The 23,018-nt window shown below is 42.2% G+C and overlaps 1 protein-coding gene across 1 annotated transcript in view; it reads right to left on the bottom strand.

Annotated features, from left to right (window-relative positions):
• Positions 1-23,018, bottom strand: part of unc13c (unc-13 homolog C (C. elegans)) — a 106,552-nt gene that overhangs the window by 49,450 nt on the left and 34,084 nt on the right. The window contains exons 10-15 of the mRNA XM_008295128.1: positions 22,895-23,010; positions 22,505-22,668; positions 17,741-17,897; positions 17,222-17,290; positions 7,668-7,757; positions 6,432-6,560 (exon numbers count right to left, since the gene is read on the bottom strand). Coding sequence (XP_008293350.1) covers positions 6,432-6,560; positions 7,668-7,757; positions 17,222-17,290; positions 17,741-17,897; positions 22,505-22,668; positions 22,895-23,010 — 725 coding nt within the window. The remainder of the gene's footprint in view (positions 1-6,431; positions 6,561-7,667; positions 7,758-17,221; positions 17,291-17,740; positions 17,898-22,504; positions 22,669-22,894; positions 23,011-23,018) is intronic.

The raw sequence follows: 23,018 nt of genomic DNA, 5'->3' as shown, positions 1-23,018 counted from the left end.
TGCACTCAGTAAAACTGGACACAGAAAAGGAATTGAGGGGCAGGAAATGAATATCCAGCGTGAGAGCGATAAATCTTCAATGGAGACGTGGTTACCAGACTCCAGCTCAGCCCAGATTCATCATCAGATTCTATACGTGATGCTTCTAAATAGTTTTTATTTTTTCAGCAATGTATGGCCAGCAGTCAGATCCTGCGATAACTGAGTAGCCCATGTATTACCGATCACTGCTAATGGCAGAGTCTGCTGCTCTGAAGCAATATTCATATTACCCTTATGCAAATTATGAAATCACAGAAAAAGATGCAGGATTTAGTTCAGCATTTACCATTTTATCTCTCTGGTATCAGCCTGGCTGTTTAGTATTCTGCTCGTGCATCGCTAATGCAAACCAACATCTCCTGTAAAAGTGGCTTTATTATTGTGAAGGACATGCCGCGTATCCGTCTTGTACTCAAAATAAGACATGGTGAATTCCTGCATTGTGCAGACACTGGATTAGTTTTAGATATTGCAGTGAGTAATAGTGTAAGAGCTGTTAGATGATGAGTGGCAAGTTACACACTACAAATTCCTCAGCAAGGTTACCAACTCTGTTTTATTGTGTCCCGCTGTTTTGCAAATAAATACTTGTGCTGTGTCGAGCATGAAATCGGATCACAGCTGCTGGCATGATGGAAAAAGGGAGATTATTACCTGAAGTCTTTACTATAACAACATGACTTTGTTTGGAAGAAGACACACCAGTTGTCCTTTCCTTCTGAAGAAGCAGCTGCATAAAGATTATTCCTTCTCAGAGCTGTAGCGTTAAACTACCTTACGGATGGTTGCCAGAATCAACAAGCGCTGCTATCTTCAGGATGGTAACGTTTTCATTTCAAAAGCATTCTAATTAACATGCGTGTATGTAAATGCGGGTATGTGACCAAATCTGTTGCAGAAATGTCTGTTGCTGTACTCGGCTGAAAGGTGCTGAATCCAAAACCTCTCACTGACTCTACCATCTGTTCACCCCACACTGAGTGTGACCGCACTCATCTCCAGTCAGCAAGGAACTGTCCCAGTCGATAAATCTGCCATAAACAGGTTGCACAAAAACAGAGAAAAACCACGAGCATGGGGGGGGGGGGAGGAAAAACCCACAGCTGAGTTCCCATACTGCCACAAACTCACACATAGTGACAGATCTGCATCACACACAGACACAATTACATGTAAACACACCTGTGGTCTTCTGCACACGACCCATGACAAATATAATGTATGACTCTGGACTGTGGTGACATACAGCATCGTCCCAAGAGGATGCAAAACACATTCTCTCGTTTGTGTGTGCAGCTCTGAGAGGAGCAAAAATGTACTCCTGATGAAAAGAAAATTCTGTTAAAAATGAAACATGTTCGGATCCGGTATTGAATAATTTAGGCGGAATTATTTAACAACCTTTAGCATATTGACTTTGGTGCAGCACACAGAGGAGACGTTGTAGGGAGAGCTGGAGAAATTGGAAATACAACATGAGTTCATTTATCCTCAGTACGATCCTCGGACTCTAATCAATTGCTACAATAATCAACTGTGTCTGATGACGCTGATTCTTGTTTCGAATGCGTGGTGATGCAAAGCATGTTATGCTGCCGCACGTCTCGCTGACATTGCATTCGGAAGTGCCTCGGAATTTAATCTCACAGAAACAAGAAGCACAGATAGGGCTTACAAATGACTCTGTGACAGTTGATCATGTCAAGCCAGGGTTCACGACTTTAATCTTTAGGGGTCTGGGGCTGCAAAGTTAAGTCTATCATGGAACGTGCCATAGAAAGAGATTGCTACTCATTTCACTGGAGGTGGATCATATTGATCAAAAGGCTCATGAAATTTCTAAACTGCACATTTTTAACACTCTATGGACGAAACATGCAGACTACACCGGTTTCCAATGTGGAGGTAACAGAGAGTCTAAAATTTATAACAGGCAGAATCTCAGCGTAAGCTAAACACAAGATAACCTGCATCCACAGCATGGGCTCCATGACTGAACGTAAAAGAAAGGCAGTATGAATTATCAATTGACTTGTTTTATCAAGTCAAATATTGAGAGGTTAAGAAGTGATTTCTGAGTTTGAATCAAAGCTACATGAACAAGATCTGCAATCCATTGAGGCCCCTGAACACAGTTTGTCAAACTACACCAGCGATGGTTGCTTCAAAGAGAGACGAAGATCCTTGGAAACCAGTGGGGAGATACGCCACTACACGTTGGAAGGTAAATTGGAAAAATTAATAATAAAAGAAAGATCTCTGCAAGGGGTAAGTCAGTTATGCAAAGCCTGCGTGTGTGTGTGTGTATTTGTGTGTACGTGCCTGCATGACTATATGCATATATGAAGGGCACAGAAGGTTGGATCTTCCTACTAAATTGGATGCAGCATGAATCCGACTAAAATGTAGTGTCCCATTGCTCATTGGTATTCACTTCAAGTGGCCACAAATACATCCTCAAAGGTGATTAAGTAGCCTGCTGTCTTTTTACAGTCAACAACACACCCACGGGCTTTGCTCTCAGTTGCAGGTGAATAAGGCACTGAACTAAGAGTCCGGTGGAGTTTCACTACTGCTGGTGCAGGGGGTGGCGGTATTGATATCAGAATATGACTCCTCTAGAGGGTAGCTGGTAGTTTATGTTTATTGTTTAGCATTTCCAGTCCCTGTGTGGGAGAAATCAGCATTAGCATACACTCGCTCCTCATCAATTCTCACAAAGTGACACAAATTACAGAGTCTCTGATTGAAGGATGTTCTCGGAGAATGCGATCAAATTCCCGAGAGAACGAGCTGCGTGAGGAATTGAAACTGCGGCGAAGCGTTTCAAAGGCGCGGTGAAAATAGGTTGTATGTGGCGGGTATGGAAAAACACACACAAATCCTGAAAACAAACAGCATATTCTTACAACCCAATTAAAACCCACCACATGGGTATTGTTGGCAAACATGTTGGTAAGAGTCATACTTATCAAATCAATTTGAACTGCTTGCTCGGTAAGTGCAGTCGTCCTCCAGCTCCTCTGTGGTTCTTTACACAAATCAGCACAGTGGATTACTGCCTGTCACCAGTCACCAACCTGCCTCTTCAAAACCAGATTGCTTCCATTCATCTGTCTACTTGTGCATCAATATCTGCATAATGCATAAGTATGTGTGAATATACAGTACATCTTCATAGATGCATGTGCACGTTACCAGGCACTTCACCATCATGGCCATTCCACAGTCCTTCACAGTGGATGAACCAGAAGAAAATGTGTGATTGTTTTTCCTTTTGTCCATTTCCATGGTTCCTTGGCCCTCTTTTTCAAGTCCTCTTCATCTTGCTTTTCAAAATCCTTCTTCCCTTTACTGCCAGGATTTAAGGAAACAGTTAAGCTAGATTCCCTCTTCCCCTCCTCCCCCCCGCCCAGCCTTTTTTTTTATTTTTCTACGCCCAGGCAGAAGCGGAGAGCTTTTGTTGTTATGTTATGCAAGATGCCTGGGATATTTCTCTGCCTGCCTGGCCACTGTGTCAGCTCTTGTGTCGCCACACTCCGTCACTGTGTGCAACTAGAGAATTGGGGTCTGAGAAGCGTGCTATCTGCAGTGTCAAAGGCCACCTAGCGTATGTGAACATTATAATTTATAGTCACAGTGTGGCTTACTTTGGGGTGAAGCTGATGTCTTTTTCCCCTCTTCCAGTGGAGGAAGCATTGATGGAGAGGCTGTCTACTGTGAAACTGTGGTGGACGAAGATGTAATTAGCGCCAGTGTCTATCTCACAGGTTTGGTAATTGCTTACAACCCCGCAGGCTGTTTAAACAAAGGAAGATTATTATTCAACTTTTGAGCAGATTGCACCCTATTACGACCTAAAAAGACATTATCTTCTGCGGCGTGGAGGCCATTCTCCTTGGGAAGTAAACCGTAAAATAATCAGGCGGAGCTGCCTGTTGACTGATTATTTACTCAGGAGAGGCTGAAGCGCGAGTAAACTAGCACCTGGAAATCTTTATGTGTTTTGAGAAAGAAAAACTCCAAGTGAGGACTCGTTTTATGAATATGTGAATCTCTGAGTTCTTAATGAACGAACATGCCTTCAGGTGTTCACAGCATAAGATTAATATTAATGTATAATTAGTATTACATCCTTTCATGAGTAGGCAGTGTGACGTCACATGCTCACACAATGACAATATATCATTCATGCGTGTTCATATATTATTCATATGGACACATGACGGCCAAAAAAGCCTGAAATCACTTCTGATTTGCATCAGATAAGTGCTGCCTGATGCTTGGCTGCTTTCATACAGGATTTTTGCTGCAGACTCTCACACGGTTGAAGTCTTTCATGCACAGTTTGCAATAGACGCCAGGTACATTTTATTGTCTGGCAAATGTTAACCATGATATATGGATTAATGGTTTCCGGTCACACTGGATTGAATGTATATTTTTACGCATCGCTACAATTACACAGTCAAACTGAAAGAAAAGGCCTCATGTGAACTTTTCTGAAGCTTGAGTTTCCAACAAGAGTGCCTCTGAAATAATACCCGCATTCAACAGTAATTAATTTTTCTGGTATAACCTCTACACTTAAACAAGCTACATCATTTACTTTATGGAAGGATTCAGGTAACAGGATCATGAAGACTACATTAAGTGTCACTGTTACTGCTACTGTTGCCCGTCTGCCTGGTTAATTATCAGATGCTCAGTTGCTCGTTTGCAGATTAAGTTTGACTGCACAAATTTGCGCAGTATCCTGTGATTTACTCTCATTAAAGTTTAGCAGCTGTTGCTCACACTGTGTGTTCAGATATGCAGAAAATATGATATTAAAAAACCATTACATTAACAATAAACACATATTCGCAGATTTTATTAGAATGCTTGCCGTTACCCCGTGTGTACCATGCATGAAAACATGTCTCCTGGTTAGAAACTATCTTTTTCTTGTTTTCTTGCTTTCTGTGAATTGGCCAGTGGTGAGTTTGTTTATGGTTTTCAAGCCCAGGAAAGCCACAGCGATCACAAACATAGTGAAAGACACAAAGGAACACTGAAGATGAACAGGTGGAACACAAACACCACAAATGTATTTGGTTGCATTATTATTCGGCGGCTGTGGCTCAGGTGGTAGAGCGGTTGTCCTCTGACCGTTCTGACTCCTGTTACAAAAGGACAATAAATTCTAATAACTTGTTTAACTGTAAACTAAATTATATAATTCATTCCACTCTCACCCAACCGGTCGAGGCAGATGGCCGTCCTTCCCTGAGCCTGGTTCTGTCGGACGTTTTTTTTCCCCTGCGGGGGTTTTCGGTTCCTTCCCACTGTTGCAGACTGCTTGCGGACTGCTGAAGCTTATAGGGAATCCAAATGTTTTGGATTGTTGGGTGTTTCTGTCTCTGCCTTTATGAAGCGCTATGAGTTGTAAATATGCGCTCTACAAATAAAATTGAATTGAATTGAATTGAATTGAATTGACCGTAAGGTTGGTGGTTCAATCCCCGCCTCCTCCACAGTCGAAGTGTCCTTGGGCAAGACACTGAACCCGAAGTTGGTCCCAATGGCAGGCTAGTGCCTTGCATGGCAGCTCTGTCGCCATTGGTGTATGAATGTGTGTGTGAATGGGTGAATGAGAAACATTGTGTGAGTGCCGCAAAGGTAGAAAAGCGCTATATAAGTGCAGACCATTTACCATTTACCATTCAAGTTGAGTGATCAGCAACTAACAAACACAACATTATGCAAAGCAAGAAACCAGATGCAAAAGGTAAAACTCAACGTATGAAGGAGTCTGTCTGTCTGCATGTTGCGCTTAAGCAATTCGACCTGTCTCCTTCTTCTCATCTCTACAAGTACAAGACAAATAACACTTGACTGGGTCAAAGGTTTGAACGACCAACAAGTGAATCTTCACCAAGCAAGTTGTGAGCGGTGGACGTGCCCACAGATGGCATTGTGTCACATTTTGAGGAATGTGCAATTACACCACAGCACAGGTTTACAGATGCCTGGCACCGGATCCATGCAGCAGGCCTTACTTTGATTAAACAACCTGGCCACTGACACGACTCATATTTTTCGACATAAATGAATGCAACCGCAGTACGGTAGCTCCTCTTGCTCAACCTGTATTCTAATTAAATGGAGTTTGTGTATAACTGGAGTTCAGGATTGTGAGACACACAACAAGTGAATCCAAGTTATTAATCAGTAGCTGTTTAAGGGACATGCTGTTTGGTGTGCATCACTACAGAACAACCACAAGATGAATACAGAGATTTTATCACTTTGGATATATGAGTTGTGAAATGTTTCTGTTTACCAGTAGAGGCCGGACGATTATGAGTTGATGAGGGGTAATAGCCAACAAAGTATAAGCTGATTACCTGATCGAGGAGCTGGTTGTAGAGTTCGTGACAGTTATCAAAGATGTATTTATACGTAGAGTCCAGACACGCTTTCACGCAGTCCTTCACCACCATGCTGGCCCTCGGTGGACTCTGCAGCTCTTGTACCTGCACACACACACAAACACACACGGGTGTTGAAATTCAGTAGGTATGTTTTCATGGCCAGTTCTCTGTCTAAGTCTCTAAACAGTTTAGGCAACATAAAAATCCATAAAAATCATCCAAATGCTGTTTATAATGCTAGGAACCCAAATCAATCACAGCTGCAGTGTCTGCATTACCATGTACCATCCATCAGTGATAATGTACTGCTATCATATTACATGTTTGAAACATTTATGCAAGATATCACTTCCTTGTGGAAAAAATGGCGGCCTACTTACATCTATTATGTATAACATAATTGACATGTGGCCAGACTAGCATTTAAGTGCATGTGTAGTATATCGTATAGTACCACTGTAGCTCCAGTTTGTAAGCAGTGGCGCGTACTGTATACACAGTAAGGCTCAGCATGGCCGTGGCACAGAGTGAAAGCTTTGGTAACCTAAAGTGACAGTTTTCATTCCTTTGCTCACAGCTGCCATCTTAGCTATGCCTCAGCGCTCCAGCGCTATGACCCCACTCCCACTAAAAGAGAGCCGGATGGAGCCAAGCTTTTCATATAGCGAGAGGCAAGACGGTATATTGTTAGAGTTGAGGGAGTGGAGGGGGGGGAGAGGAAATAAGGCAGCGTTGGAATCATTTTAAACATAGTGGTCTCTTGGCGAATGCAGGTGAACACAAAGACAACCCCACTGCATTAGCCTGCAGGCATGAAATTGTGCAACAATAAATTATTTGGTTTTGAGTGGTCAGTGGTGTTGCAAGGGACAGGCTCTCAGGAATTATGAGTTCCAATTGATTTCACCTAAATGAAACGTGCCTAAAATCAATCTGGGTTTATATTCACAATTGAATGTTGGGAGATTTAATGGCTGTAACCAATGCTGAAGGTGTGTGAGTCACTCAGGCCTTCTGTGACAAAAGGTTATAACTCAGATATACATTACAGGTGTACAAAGGTTACTTACTGTTGTGCTCCATCATCATTTACCACAATGTTTATGTTTCTTTCAATTTCCTTTAAATCGTGTGCCGTGCTCCCCTGTCACTCTTCAGACTGTTCGCTGCCGATCAACCTTCACACTCTCACACATGCACGCAAGCTACCTTCATCCTGAAGAAGGTGATGCTGGTCAGCAGATCAACGGTCGACTTCAGGTCCTGGAGACGCTCTGGGTTTCCTGCAGGGAAATTGTCCTGGAGAAAAACAGAGAGACATGAGGAGAGAGGACGTCTAGCTGGTGGCAGCCTTGTACAACGCCACACACCTCCACCCGCCACGTCACGTCGCTTAGGCCAAAACATTAAAATTGATTACAGAGCAATGGCCCAGCAATCATAACCAAATGACTGTCTGTCTAATCGTTTAGTGGACAAGGGAGGTCTCTGCTGATGAAAACCTCTATTTCAGGGCCATGAAGTCATCAGGCAGTGCAGAGCACCGTGACGGGGAGCATATAAAGCCCTGACAGCTCTGAAGAAAGGCATCGCTGCCCCATACATTATCCTACTTCTCCTACTCTCTCAGTGCTCTAATAAAATTTTGCTTGTTTTCCATCCCCTCCGCTACCCTGTCAATAAACGCACGCCGGAGATTCAGGAAATAGAGCCAAATCTTAACAGCCGCGTGCGAGCCTGACAGCACAAGCACAGGAGAGCCCTATCTGAGATCAAGGCCGATCAGCAGCAGCAAAACTCGGCTGACATCTTTAGGACGTGAGCAGCGTAGGGAGTTTCATTGGGTTGATAAATGATTCAAGATGACCAGATTCCAAAGAATACATGAAAAAGACAACTTGAGTTTTTCCAGGAACAACTGTTGAACGCAATCCGGAAACTGGTCTCAAAAGTAGACAACAGAAAACAGCAGGTTAATGCTTCACAGACAGGCAGCGGTCCACCGAGAGCTTACAGTGTTTTCCTCTAGACCCATGATTAATAGGAAAAGTCGAGTTTAGAGGTGAAAGTGTAGTCCCCAATAAAACAAACAGCCTCCAGGCAAACAAGCTTGACACACATCCTGCATGAGCCAATGTGGACCAGTTATACTATATTTGGCTGCTGATGTGAAAAAAAAAAGGAGAAGAAAATCGGTACGAGCTGCTTTTTTTTTTCCCTTCAGATAAAATGCTGTTTGCATCACTGCCTTTTTTATGTACACCACAGTCGTTGGAGTATTTCATCATTTGTTTCTAGCTGAAAGATTGCATTCAGTTTCACTTTTAAAAAGGAATTTAAGAGGCTTGGGCATTCTGTCTCATCCAGGCCCCAGCAGACTTCTTCTTTATTTTTTTTCAAATTACAAGGAAAGAAGAGACCTTTCTGCAGCTGCTACAGTCTCACCATCACAGCATGGAGCTCACCAGTGCCATCAGTCACTACCTTTTCTCTCTGTGCTGACACTGGCGTTTCTCTTACAATAACCTCCCATGTATGTAGCCTTCGAACACGAGGGAAGCTATTAGTCGCTTTCAAACACTGATTCTATTCTGTAGCTTCACCACAACCTTGGATATTGTTGTACTGAAATCAGTGTCACAGAAGCAATTCGCAGCGTGTGTCATCGGTTTATTTTCCGGTGTAAGAGTCACAGCTTTTATAGAGTAAAGCTAACTGAGGCAGAGATGTGATTTTGTTGCTAAACAGTAACATCCACTGAGGCTCCTGCATTCCTCGAGAAACATCAAACTAATCTGTGCTTTCTTGTTTTTTCCAAAAAAAAAGTCATCAACAACTTGATCCAGGGGAAGAAAATCAACGTAGGAAGAGCTAAAAAGTGCAGCTTTCACTCCTGCCAGCCTGCCTTTCAGTGGTAATGAAGGTCTGATCCATGGCTTGGTTATGAAATTACACCATTCATTCAAATTGCACTCAGTAACATCTAATAACATATTCCATACATTTAAATAGGAAAATGCACCATATTTTAGCATTTTAAACGTGTCAATTCCCGCGGTGGATTCTCAAAAAGTAATCTAACTGTGTAATTATGGTGATTGAAGCCAAGTAAAGTCAAGTGCTTATTGACACTCCCTTTGGCTGCTGCAGTGGAAGCAGCAACAACCGCATGTCTACATCCAAATGTTATTAGGCACCGATATCATTTCATATATGACAACGTGTCTTGACGGCAGATGAGAAGGGTTCTTAAACATTGTAGAGGGCATCCGAGTAAACCAAGAAGAAAGCAGAAGAGATTCATCTAAGTTATAATCACTGCTTGAGCAGGGGACCAGAATTTGGGATGTTTAATCCTCTGAACCCCAAGCAGTTTGCTCCTGTATCTGAGCTGTCCTGCATCTCTATGGAAACAGCACAACCATGGCTAGAAGTGTAAAGAACTCACAAATGCATTTTGTGCATTATGACACATTTATAATGCTATTAATAACCCAAAACAGGAAAAAAAACTTGAATTGCTTTGGTTAGTTAGGATAAGAAAAAAGGGGGCAATAGAATCGACATGTACAACCTTCTTCCAAGCATCCACAGGCGTTACTAATTCAGGAAGAAAATGTTGTCTAGCCATACTGTAGATATTCACTAATACATTCTTATTATGTTTCCATCCTTGTCTTCTATCTGCTCTCCGTAAAACAGCAGTTCAGACCAAGTCGCTCAAATTTAAACACGTTGGCCCGAGCTGAGACACCAACACTCAGATACTTAGCAGTTTTTTTTTGTTTTTTTTTACAGAATCTGGTTTGTGTAGACAAATGATTTATTTTTTCATTTTTAAATGACGCATATAGAATAAAGTGATTTTGATGAAATATCACAATTTTAACCACCGGTTGAAACAATTTTCCTGTCAGAAAGGCACGCCACAGATGGGTACTTTAAAGACAGATGGAAAGTTAAAAATCCATCAATTCTTTTATGTTTAAATCATTTCTGGCTCTACTGTAACATTGGGGACTTTTTAAAAGACAAAACACTTTCAAACCCACTGGGCTTAAAACAGCCTGCGCTGTACGTGTGAAGTATTAATCACAAAACACAGGAAACTGTAAAATGTAATTCAGCCCCTTTCTATTGCTGACAAGCATGTAATTATGAGTCGGCGGAGGGTTGGCTAAAAAAAAAAATGCTGATTAGTGTTAAAGTGTACAACTGTCAATGTTAGGTGTTTCTAGATGCATTAACAACAGTAAAAAGAACTTTCTGAACTGCTACGCCTGAAAATGCAACGTTAGAAATAAGAAGTCCAACTTCATCAGGAGAAAAACAAAAGGAAAAGAAAGAAGATTTATTGTCCACAAGCAGACAAGCATACTAAAAAAGCAAAGCATCCATCTCTGAGCCAAAAGTAGAGACAACATCAGCACTGCCTTACAAAGTTGAGAGAAAGTCCATTATAGGATGAGATGAGGAGTGAGTGATGCTGATGAGCTTTAGGTTGGTCTTTGTTCTAGTCTACACTGAATGTCGCACTGGGCCGGTGCCTTCACTGACAGCACAACTCCGAAAACAGTCACAGTTTATCATCAAAATGAAAAAGGTCAGCACTTTATCAAAAAATAAAGGGAAAGAACAGAGCGAGCAAACCTTTTACAACCTCAACAGTCTTTTGCAATGTTAAATCTCAGCTCTGATGTTGCTGCGGACAATAGACTGGTGCAGCTTTATAGCAAACAAATACCGCTCCTGTTTTCACATATGAATGTGTCTCTTTATGTTTTTAGCCTTGGGTTGAAAGTAACAACCAGAATGAATGACTGTTGATATTGATCTGTGCACATTTAAAAAGGCTGGCTAATGGGTAAAAGGTTACTGGTCACACATTAGGCCTTTTTTTCTTTTAAAATCTAATAATTATGTGACTTGATTGCGACATTTTGCTTTTAAAGCATTTCATAATGTGTATTTTGAAACATGCTTCATATAAAAAAGGATTATTATTATTTTGAACAAGTGGAGAGAGTACAGCTGATCATGTGGAAAAATAGAGGAAAGCAGTGATGTACTCCTGAGTGAAGGCATGTATTATATGTCTATGGATTTGTCGTTATATTTATGAATAGAGCACTTATGGCGTGTATTTTAAACAGATATATATTTGAGGTTCTGTGAATGCAAGGGCATCTGTAAACCTCAACTCAAAGTAGTTTAACTAGTTTTATTTTATGCAGAGGGCTGCAAGGTGGCTCAGTGGTTAGCACTGTCGCCTCACAGTTAGAAGATCGCCGGTCCATGTCACGGCTAGGATGCCCGAGATCTTTCTGTATGGAGTTTGCATGTTCTCTCCGTGCAGCGTGGGTTCTCTCCGGGGTCTTCAGCTTCCTCCCACAGTCCAAAACCATGTTGAGGGTAATTGGTGATTCTAAATTTTCTGTGTGAATGTGAGTGTGCTTGGTTGTCTGTCTCTAAGTGTAGCCCTGTGATAGACTGGTGACCTGTCCAGGATGTCTCCTGCCCTCGCGCTGAGTCAGCTGGGATAGACTCCAGACCCCCTTGACCCTAGTCAGGATTAAGCGGTGTATAGATAATAGATGGATTTTATGCAGAAATTAAATATTTAGGAGGGCTGGGCCTCTCTGTCCAGGCAGGTCCACCTGATAGGAGACTCCATGTAGAACCAGAATATCCTGGAGAGTTCTTATCTCTCATCTGACATGGGAATGCCTCAGAATCCCCCAGGAGGAGCTGGAACATCTGGACTAATGTCTGGAGTCTGCTGCACTGTGACCCACCTCTGGATGAGCAACCATAAAAAGACGGACAGAGAACTACTCTAAGCCCTGCACAGATTCCGCTACAGTATGGAACAATGAATATCAATGTTTCCTTTAAATTACTTTCGGAACAGAACTTCACACATTTGTGAGTTCAGTGCCCTTTTCTATAATTTCTTTCTTTTCCATCACAGCTGGCACAGGGGTCTCTTATCTTCTCCACCCTGTGAAAGGTGATACTAGCTTGTCGTTTCTTGCGTGGATTTTCCTACTTTCTGTCATAAATTTCAAAGTGCTAGCTCTGGATTATGCAGGGTTTGCTCTGCAAAGAACTCGATTACCCCCAAACGCTCGCAACAATGTCGATGTAGCTTTTGTTCTCCAAACATTTTCTTCCTCCAAAAGCTCAAAAGTAGTATTTTTTTTATGCCACATGAGGATGACAGACGCTGGATAAATGCTTCTGTAGAAGGCTGTAGGGAGTTTTTGTCAGAGTGTATCTTGTCAGTGTCTCAGCACAACCTTACTGGTATTTTCCCAAAAGCATCATTATTTGTTCATGTGATGCTTTATCAGCTTCATTAACACGTCATTGTTACTGAATATGACACCATGCTACTGTAGAGAGCTACAGGTACAGCATGGATCAACTATACTCTTCTCACCGGTGGAGGCAGCAGGAGGGACCGCACCAGGCAGCAAACCAGTTGTTTGCATTAAGTAACTGCGTCTCCGAAGGCTCACTGTATTACAGCACAGAGCTCCATTTTAAAAGAACGGCACACAACTCCCAGCAGTGCTTACCGAACAAACATCACTTTATATCAAACTGCCCAAACTAAGCCAACAGCCCAAATCCTTCACAGCATGCTCCGAATACTGAGATATTACGTTCGACCCAGAGAAACTTGCAAATCCCAGTTGGGACAGATTGGCTATACAAGGTGTCATCGTGTATCACGGCTGTTGGAATAAAGCTGAAAGGGAAGAAACGCATATGTAGCAAAATGTGGAGTGGCAGCTGCACTCCGGCTCCCTCTCTGCTGATTCAAGCCCTCTGTTTTACAAAAGCAAACTCAATCTCCCTCAGAATGTCATTATAGGGAAATCCATACGGTGAACGGGCGGAGCAGCCAGATCTGAATCTTATTACTTTCCAATAGTGGCAGGCCGGCTCTGTGGGATGGCTTCAGAAAGTGAGAGAGAGAGCAAAAGGGAAGAGTGCATGTGTGGAGGTGGATGTGTGCCCATGAACCACTGGTCTGTGGCAGTTTTGACAAGAGAGCAGCGGGGCAGCGCTGGCAGGTGAAGCCAATGTGATATTCTGTGACTTCTCTCAGCGAACGTGTCATTGCCAGACAGCCAGGCTATCGGAAAACGAAGGAGGCCATCTCTTCTTCACTTAACCCTGCCTCTCCTTCTCTGTCACCCACCCATGCCTTTCATTCTTCATCTGTTCCCCACTCCACTCTTTCAAAATCCATCTCTTTCCCCCCCCTCCAACTGTCTCCCTCTTTGTCCAAATCCCTTCTCAGCCAACTCCCTCTCTCTGCTTGTTTCATCCACCTCTCTCTCCCTCTCTCTCTCTCCAAATCCTCTTTATCCCTCCCTCACTATTTGCAACTTCATTCTCTGTCTCTCTGAAGTCCTCACGCTCTCTCTCTCTCTCTCTCTCATCCTTCCCTTTTTCTTCGGAAGGCACGCAGCATGTATCTGCTGCTTTCAGGGTGTGTCTCTGTAATCACATGTGGCTTCACACAGAGAGCAGAGGCAGAAAAAAACAGAGGAACTAAAGCAATCACCCACTCAATGACACGTTGCCTTTTGTGTCACATTAAAGGTGAGAGGGCCATCTCTCAGCTACAGTTCACTGTGTCATGCCACCAGCTGGGGGAGAGATGTGTGAAGATATGTGTGTGTGTGAGTGCGCAGGTGAATACCTGCGAACAACTGAGAGTGTGGGTTTGTGTGCATGTGTGTTTGTGCAGGAAAAGACAGATGCATGTTTGCATTACGTCTCTGGATGCGAGCGCATTAGTATGAATGCGCATGTACGCATCCAGGGTCAGCGTGAGTGTGTGTACGGGCGTGTGAGTGTGTAATGTCTAACAGGATTAGCTCTCCTGAGATTGTTCTGGAAGATTATGTACTGCATGTCAGGATTTCAATTTGCCCGAAAAGAATACAGCAGCACCTTCAGCAGCCTGAGTTTCTTTTTTTTTCTACAATTTCTTGGGTGTTATTGGAACCTACGATCATATATTGTGAGTTTAGGTGCGGCAACGATTGTTATGAAACTGATGACGTGTGCAGGAGTCACGGTGGCGGATACACATTAAAAAACTGATTTTAATTCTGTAATAATAACTTTTTTTTTTCCCTCCAATGTGTTGTTTGTTTCATTTGTTTTTAGTTTAATACATGTATTTAAATAAATGCATTACAGTATATTATTTCTGTTTCTATCTACCCAGCCAGCAACAACAAAACAGCGCCGAGACAACACATCCTGGAAGGCACACATCATGTACAGTTTAACCTCATAATGTATCATATTAATGCGTAAAGGTGACAAACATCAAACACCTTCATGTTATGGCTGTAACACGTCAAGCGGAAAATTCCACATAGAGCGATGCTGCCTGAAGCTCATCATTCACTAATAATCACCAAATAAACTGCTATGAAGTATGAACCAATAACATGTGACAAATAAGTAAGTGTGACCGACTCCACCGGGTGAAATATGGGAACGACGTTTCCCAGCATGTACTCGGCGTCGACAGAATACTCTACGTGCAGATCGGTTCAGCACTGCCACTCAAAAATAACCCTTCCATCCGTTTGAATCAATACCTCTCCAATAAAAGTGTTTCATTGGACAGGATTAACTCTCACAGGTAACAAGAAACATAAAGTACATTGCCTCAGGGTGTGACATTCAAATAAATATTCCTAACCCTGATTACCAGTAACCCAGCTCGGGGTTATTTCCACTGGAAGAACAGCATATACTGTACTTTAGGAGTTTCTCTTTCTCTCCAGTGTAATTCCCCTGACTGTACTTTGCTGCTGCAGTATGTAGATTAAGTAGTTAGCAGTTAATGATGAAGTTTCCGACTCCGGATACCGCTGCTGAATCATCAAAATATAAAGTGCGTCTCTTAAGATATGTAAAAAATGTGTAGCGGTGGGAAAAAACATGATTGGCTCATTAATAAAGCGCTCGTTCTGGGATGTAGTTGATAGAAATTCGTTTTTTAAAAAATGTGTCTGTTTGTAATGAGAGTACGTTTAAATGATGAATTATGTCGAGTTAGAGGAATTAGTCTTTCCTCTCCAATCAAAGGCATTTTAAATGACCAGAAAGGCCATTACTGGAAGCACAACGGCGAATTTCTGAAGACTTGGAATCCTGAACTTAAGGTAGAAAAGCAAAGGTTATCAAGCCAATTAATTAAATTTATGACCACTTGAATATTGTTTTAAATCAGTGAATGCAAATATTACAAATTTAAAATTTCACACAATATTAAGTTGATGTAATTGCCAACATTATTATGCCAGCACAAGTATTAAATAAATTAGAGTTTTTATCCTGGAACCATGCATTTAATTAAGTGGTAGTAACAGATCCCATGAATTTTTTTTTCAGTTTATGACCTACATATAGAAACGTGACGCACATCACCTGCTTCACAGATGTTTACAAGACGTCTATGCACCACATTTTCCAGAGACAGAGCTGGACGTTCACTACACAAGCTGTTTATTGGACTGTGAGAACTGCTGTCTCCAGAGATGCCAAAAGGCTCCACTGACATTGGCTCGGCATTGTTGGCTGATTAATGACATTTATGTCTCTGACTACATCAATGGCTACAGTCTGCTGAAAACTGCAAAAAAAAAAAAGACTTTTATCCTTTAAATCGTTTTAAACAAAATACAATTCAGTCATTTTCTGTTGCTGTTAAAGAGAACCGTGGACGTATGGAAATAAATAACCTGCTTGCACCTACAGCTGAATGCCACAATTTATTTCTAGTTTCTGCTTTTCAACATTATACTTTTGCCTTTTCACTTCCTTTATTTTTACTGCAGAAGACCACAAAGTGTTCGTTTACTGTTAAGGTTGGTAATTACAAGGCATCGGTGAATGCAACACATGTGACATTATCAAATGTCATCTCTGGTATGGAATCACCAAATCGACAACGGCTTTTACTTCATCCTGGTCCCGATGTTTAGTGGAAGGCATTTAAACTTGGCATTAACGCGCAGCATGTGTGTGTCACTGAATTATATCCACTTGACATTAACAACAAAGTGTGACTGTGATGCGGCTCCATGACATACATAGTAAGCAAACAGAGCAACATAGACGGAGTTAACTTCACCTGGAGGCATGAAGGAAACCAGGTGGCATGTAGCAAACACTTGTGTCAACATACAAATTACAATAATCATGTGTTTTAACCCACTAACACTCACTGGCCTGAATGCAGTCTGTTTGTCGCATTGGTCCTGATTATAAATCATCCGAAAGCCCAAAGCCTCTGAAGTCATGTTCCCTTTTAGTTCCTGAGGAGCAGCATTAGTTCTTTGCTTTACAATAACAGTGCAAACACAGCAAAACAGTAGCTCCTTACCTTTTCTGTCATGTATAGGGGCAAATACTGATTGGATCACTACATGCTGCACACTGTGTTGACTGCAGGAGTCCAACAGACAAAAAGCTTTTTCTTTTAAAGACTAAAAGCTTGAATTTTAAGGGTGAATACAGAAAACTAAATGACAACCAGCACTTTTACAGCAAACAAGAGAACCGGCCCCGCGGTGTGTGTGAGGCACATTTTAATGTCAAAGGGGAAACGTGTGCTTGTGAGCTCTACGGACAATATTTCAGCTTTGACAGCAAACTGTAAAGATGACAGACGTCACAGAGCAAGACATGAACACGAACTCACCAAAACATTTCACACTTACCCGATATTTAGAAAGGTCGATCCTCAACGAGTTATGCAGCTGGTCCAGTAATTTGACAAATTTCTCCCTCTGTCAGAATCAGAATTGTATGATTTAGTTCCGAGTGTCACCACACCCAAAGCATTGTGCCTAAAGATTTATGACGCTGCACGGTCTGTAGCATTGCTGTGCCTGCAGTGATTCATTTTTACTTCCTGGAACAATATTTAGTGGTTTAGCTGTATATTGCCAGACTCGGCTTACTGCCTAAAAATATTATTTGATGCCTTATAACATTAGCTTATTAAAAGTTTCGACAGAAAGCGCTGGGAGACTTCTGAGATGTTGATTTTGAACTCACTTTAGAGAAATAACTGAGAATTATTACAAAAAGAAGTGATGTCAGCGGTTTAATATCAAGTTGTAAAAAAACACAAGAGATGTTAAAGTCTAACAGGGGAGCAGTATCACTATATACAGTATATCACTGCAGTAATGACTGTGGCTGCTGGACAACAAGACTGTAATAGGTGCACTTACCCCAAAGTTAGAGGCGGCAAATCGGTCTGAAGCGGAGGCAGTGGTTGTGGTGGTGGTGGTGGTGTGGGCAAAGTAGGCATTGATATTAGCAAGCAGGTTGCTCATCACTGCTGGCACACCGGGACACATGTATTTGGCGGACAGACAAGAAAAATGCCTGCAGAGGAGAACAAACAGCTATTATTCTACAACAAATGGCTCAGAAAATACAGAAATTAGACACATTTGTCCACCAAGTAACACAATGCAAACACACAGAGCATTTAAGACTCCTTATCAGCCATGAGGAAGGTTAAAGAACTCACCATGTGCTCAAGAAAATGTTCAAAAAGAGCAAGGTGATGAAAAGATGCATGCATATTTACAGAGATGAGAAAATAATGCAAAGTACCCCCTAACTCTTGTGCATTACTTTGCAGTAACCAAAATATTGAAAAAAAAGAGTTAAAAGTGAGCAGACACACTGCAGTCCAGAACTGCTTTACTATTTTCGCCTTCTGACCGCTGAAGAGAGAACATATTTTAATGTTCCGAACAATTACTTCCGTTGCAAGAGTCAGTGTGTAAATAGTCCACTGCCCTGTTCATGTAGTAAAAAAGTGTCTTCAATGACTATCCGCAACAAATTATGTCATAAATCAGAGCTGTGTAACCTATACTATTACCGCCATCAGACTGCAGAGGAATAGATGGAGCAGCGAGCGTTGATAGTAAATCAAGGGATTCTGTGTGGGCTGAGATGTAATCATATCCAGAGGAGCAGAAGGGAAAATTCCAAATTTTACTGGCTACCATTAAACTTGTTTGCTTCATTCAGTAACAAATACCACTGAGACAAACCCAAGCGCAGTATATTCACTTGTCAATTTAAGTGTTTTCCACTCAGGTGAAATCATATATATCAACCTGGCACAAACTAGATCTCGGTGCTGTGTGGCGTTCTAAAATTACACAAGTCATCTTTCCCAGAGGAAGAGACGACTTGTGTAGGGGTCCTTTACTGTTGCATACTTGATGTGTTCTCTTTAAGTAAATCTTGTTTCCTTTCCTCAGTCTCTGGCGTATTTTTAACTCGGTGACTTTTAGACTACCCGCAGTAAGAGAGAAGTATTGCCTCTTTGGATTTGCCCTGATCTCTTCCTCTCTCTCTCTCTCTCTCTGCTCTCATCTGCAACAGTGCTACCCAGCAGTAATTAAGCGCTGGAGCCTGAGAGGCCTGGTTTGAGCAGGGATCTCTGCCTGACTGAAGATCATATGCTCCTTTTAACACAGCATCCTGCTGCATCGCAAGCCACATGGAAAACCTCCTACGTCATGACTCATAAGTACGTATGATACACATCAAGACCAGCCACCTACATACACGTTTAAAATAAAAATAAACATTCTAGATAATCTAAATGTAATACACACATATAAAATGCATAGTTGCAATAATTTGTATGTTTACTGGAATGCATCAGACAAACATCACACACATGGGCTTCTCTATGAGCCTCTGGCATCACCGACAGCCACCAAACATCTGGATGCACTGGACACTTTCTACAGTAAAGACACCAGAGAGCTTAAAGCAAGAATAAGTAGGCTAAGCTCTATAAATATAGCATTTGTTTAAATGCTTGTTCTTCTTCTCTGTGGAAAAACAGATTTCACGACGTTCTGCTGTCAGAACACCACAGTGTTCTCTGAACATGATGTTCACGCTACGCCTTCTGCGCGGTTTTAGCTTATATCCTATATGACCGTTACTTTAAAAGAGAAAAGAAAACGATTTACCCCTCCATCTTTAGACATAAATCGGACGACGTAAATTGATCTTGACTTGTAATATATTACGGAATACTTTGGGAAATAAATAATCAATGTGTTGCCCCATAAATATTTCAATTTATGACAGACTGCATGTGATCATAAGCACCTCGGCACTGGATGTTGAGCTTGGAGTTTGGAAACAGACATTTAGAAACTATAAAAATCTTGCCCAGTGAGTCATTGCTTCATAAAGGCACAGAGTTATGTGGACTAACGATTACAGATTTACTCCTTCTCCTGAGAGGAGCCCTACAACGCGCACACACACACACACACACACACACACACACACACACACACACAAACATGTTCTCATCCGGAGGCCTATTTAATTACTCTGCTTTCAGCCTCCAAATTACCCAGGAGCACTTGGGGTTAGGCGAGCAAAGAGAGTGATGCAAAGAGAGTGATGATGGCATCCGCTGAATTCCCATGGCGCTTTTAGAGCTGCATCTCCTGAGCCAGTTTTCAAGAGGGAAGACATTGGTGTCCCCTGGTGTTACCCTGCTTTGGGTTTTTTTTAACCAGCGGACGAGACATACAACACACACGGGTTGTTTTACGGTTTCAGATGGCTGGGAGAAACGAGGAAACGATGATGAGGAATGAAGACAGAGAGAAGGGAGGTGAGGACGGCAGGGAGTGGTGATAGAGCGAGATGAGGAAGAGGGAATCTGAGGGAGGGGCATGTTGGGAGTTGTTGTGGGGGACACAAGAGGGAGAACGAGTCGCGGCGGCTGCCGTGATTTATGCAGCCATCATGTCAGGAGTGACTGGGAGTGAAGGTTCGATGATGAAGAAAACGGAAAGGTAGAGGCTTTCATAAATTCCTGATGAAGCATAATAAGGGGATGTGGGAAACGCCAGGCTTCAGCAAAGGTTCAAGCCCCAAGCATTAACTCCACCTGATAAAGCTGCTAATAAAGCCACTGACTGCTGCACTTGTGTGTACTCAAATAACCCAGCAATCCCTCATATGCTGCAATACACTGTCACGCTGAAACAACAACCTGTCACCTAGCAACGCCACACCACTTTTCATTATCGAAGCGATCAGACGCAGCAGCAACACTTATACTTTATTTGTGCTGCTGCTTCAGCTGCACTCCCTTCTCATTAGGATATTATATGGGTTGTATTAATGCGGGACGTTTGGGATGTGGGAGACTGGCAGGAGCAGTTGAAAGCAGCTTTGCTAAACAGAAACTCAGTGACATGTCGGCACTTCAGGACAGCAGGAGGGTAGATGGAGGATCTGTGGCAGGATATGTGAGGTTAAATCGTTATCAGTAGGAGAGTAAATAGATATGTTTAGGGCCAAGTGGGGGAAAAAAATATAAAACGCAGAAACAGGGAGGCAAGCACACAAGCAAAACAGCATCCACAGACCCACTGGAGGAAAGTTTCTTGACTTGTTTCGCTCACTCGGTGTTAAGAATTGTGAAAACGCTGCACGTTTCTGAATTTGTAACTAATTTTGACCAAGCGATATTTAGACTACAGAAGAAAAGTAATTTCCGCGTTTCGTATCATCTCAGGAACGCACGTGGTCGGGTTTTCAAATATGAAAGCACAAATGTGAGCCGAGCCTTCCATTCAATTTGCCAACACAATCTGTGTGTAATTAGAGTCTGATTTACTTAGGCAGAAGCTAATTACACAGTGAGCTACTGGGACTGCCCAACGAGGGCATTCTGCAGGGGGAAGAGCGCTTAAAGGGTGCAGTTTGGTGATGACTTGAGATTTTTTTTTCTTTAAAAAAAGCAGCTCAGACTGAAATCACACGGTGAGGATTCTGCAGAGATACTCAATAATTCATCATTACTAACTGAATAATGACATGTAATAGAAGCCCATTAGCAAACAATGAGCAAGAGCTACAGGGTGAAGCGCGGAGCTACGATCTGCGTCTGTTTACTTCACAAAAACATCAGCTTTGGTAAAATAAAAAAGTTGATTTACTTTTAGTGATGATGTTCAGTTGATTCAGTCTAACAAATATACTGAATAACATTTATAACACGTGTACCCAGATCCCTCAGACTGGATAGGCCGCACTTTTGAAATGGCCTCAAACAGTAAATTTGGCTCATCGTGCTGCGAGAGATAACACACAAAAGAAAAAATAGCTTGTATGAAACTGCCAAAAAAAACCAGCAACCATCTATAAACAATCAAGAGAATTAACCCTAATTGAAGCCCAGACCAGAGTGTTTGTCTGATGCAGATCGCGTCTAATGCCTCCAACGGCTGTTTGACAAAAAAGGTTTTTTCAAAAGAGTGCACTTGCAGGAGTTCATGACCAGCTTAGTGTGCATAATAAATGTGGACTCTTTTAGGGTAGAGCAAAATCTATTTAGGTGGCCCACATAAACAACCTTATGGAAAGTTCTGCATTTAAGGATTTAGCGAAAGTGGCTCTTAGTGTGGAAAAAAAACAACAAATAAAAATAAAGCTGAAGCAACCAGCAACACAGAGACATGCGGACTTCTGCAGTGGTCCTTGTTACATCAGCAGTGTACAGTGTAAAACGGCATTGCATGACCTTGATCAATATTTAACGATTTTTAATGTTTCAAGTGGTGTCTTTGCATGTATGTGTGTGGGGGTGTGAAGGAAACAAAGATATAGACATTTATGGATGGAAGAGGTCAGGAAGGATCAGAGACAGCGAGAGACGGAAGCAAGGCTGTTTATGTGCACCCGTGATCAATGTGACCAAGGCAGGTAAGGAGGGTTTTTTTTTTTTTTCCAGGAGACCAACAATTAATCAATCAAACTTAGGAGCTCGATAGTCCTTCCAAGCTCTGATTCTGCTGAGGAGACATCTTTACTACTCCTGTTCTCCTCCTGCTCTCCTTCCCTCATCTCCTTCTCTCCTCCACTCTGTCGAATGAGACAATGACAGATTGGTGAGGTAAAAGGCCATAGATCAGGGTGGTACTAACGTCATCGCCTGATAGATGGACTCCACTCCGTATCTCATGGCGAACTCATCCACTATCTCCTGAGACACGTCGTCAAAGTAGACCTTCCACGCCTCGTCCCCTTTCACCTGCGGGATCTTCACCACCCCGTTGTTCTTCACCTCGGTCAGGCAGTGGAACAGGTTCTGCGAGTGGTGTGAGAGATAAGACCAAACAGCGTTAGGGTGATGGAGCGCGGTGTCATCTTAAAAAAAAAATAAAAAAGTGAGACGTTTCTTTGCGAAGTGTACGGCAGCTAATGAAGACCGTTATCACAGAGATAACTGTCTTTGTAAACCCAAAGATGAGGACTAAGGTGAGATCTAATCTAACCTAATTGTGCCCGTTACTGGATCACATTATGCTGGTTACCTCATGTAAACAGGTATACTGGCCATGAGGAGGAACCACGTTCTCCTCCCCTTTCATCTCCACGCTGATCTTGAGTCTGATGGCACCAGAGACTGCAGACTTGTCCGTCCTTTTGTCTGTAAAA

Source organism: Stegastes partitus, unplaced genomic scaffold (genome assembly GCF_000690725.1).
Source record: "Stegastes partitus isolate 25-593 unplaced genomic scaffold, Stegastes_partitus-1.0.2 Scaffold1021, whole genome shotgun sequence".
In the NCBI taxonomy this organism is placed as follows: Eukaryota; Metazoa; Chordata; class Actinopteri; family Pomacentridae; genus Stegastes; species Stegastes partitus.
Note: the sequence above shows the minus strand (reverse complement) of the source record. Positions and strands in the feature narration are given on the sequence as shown.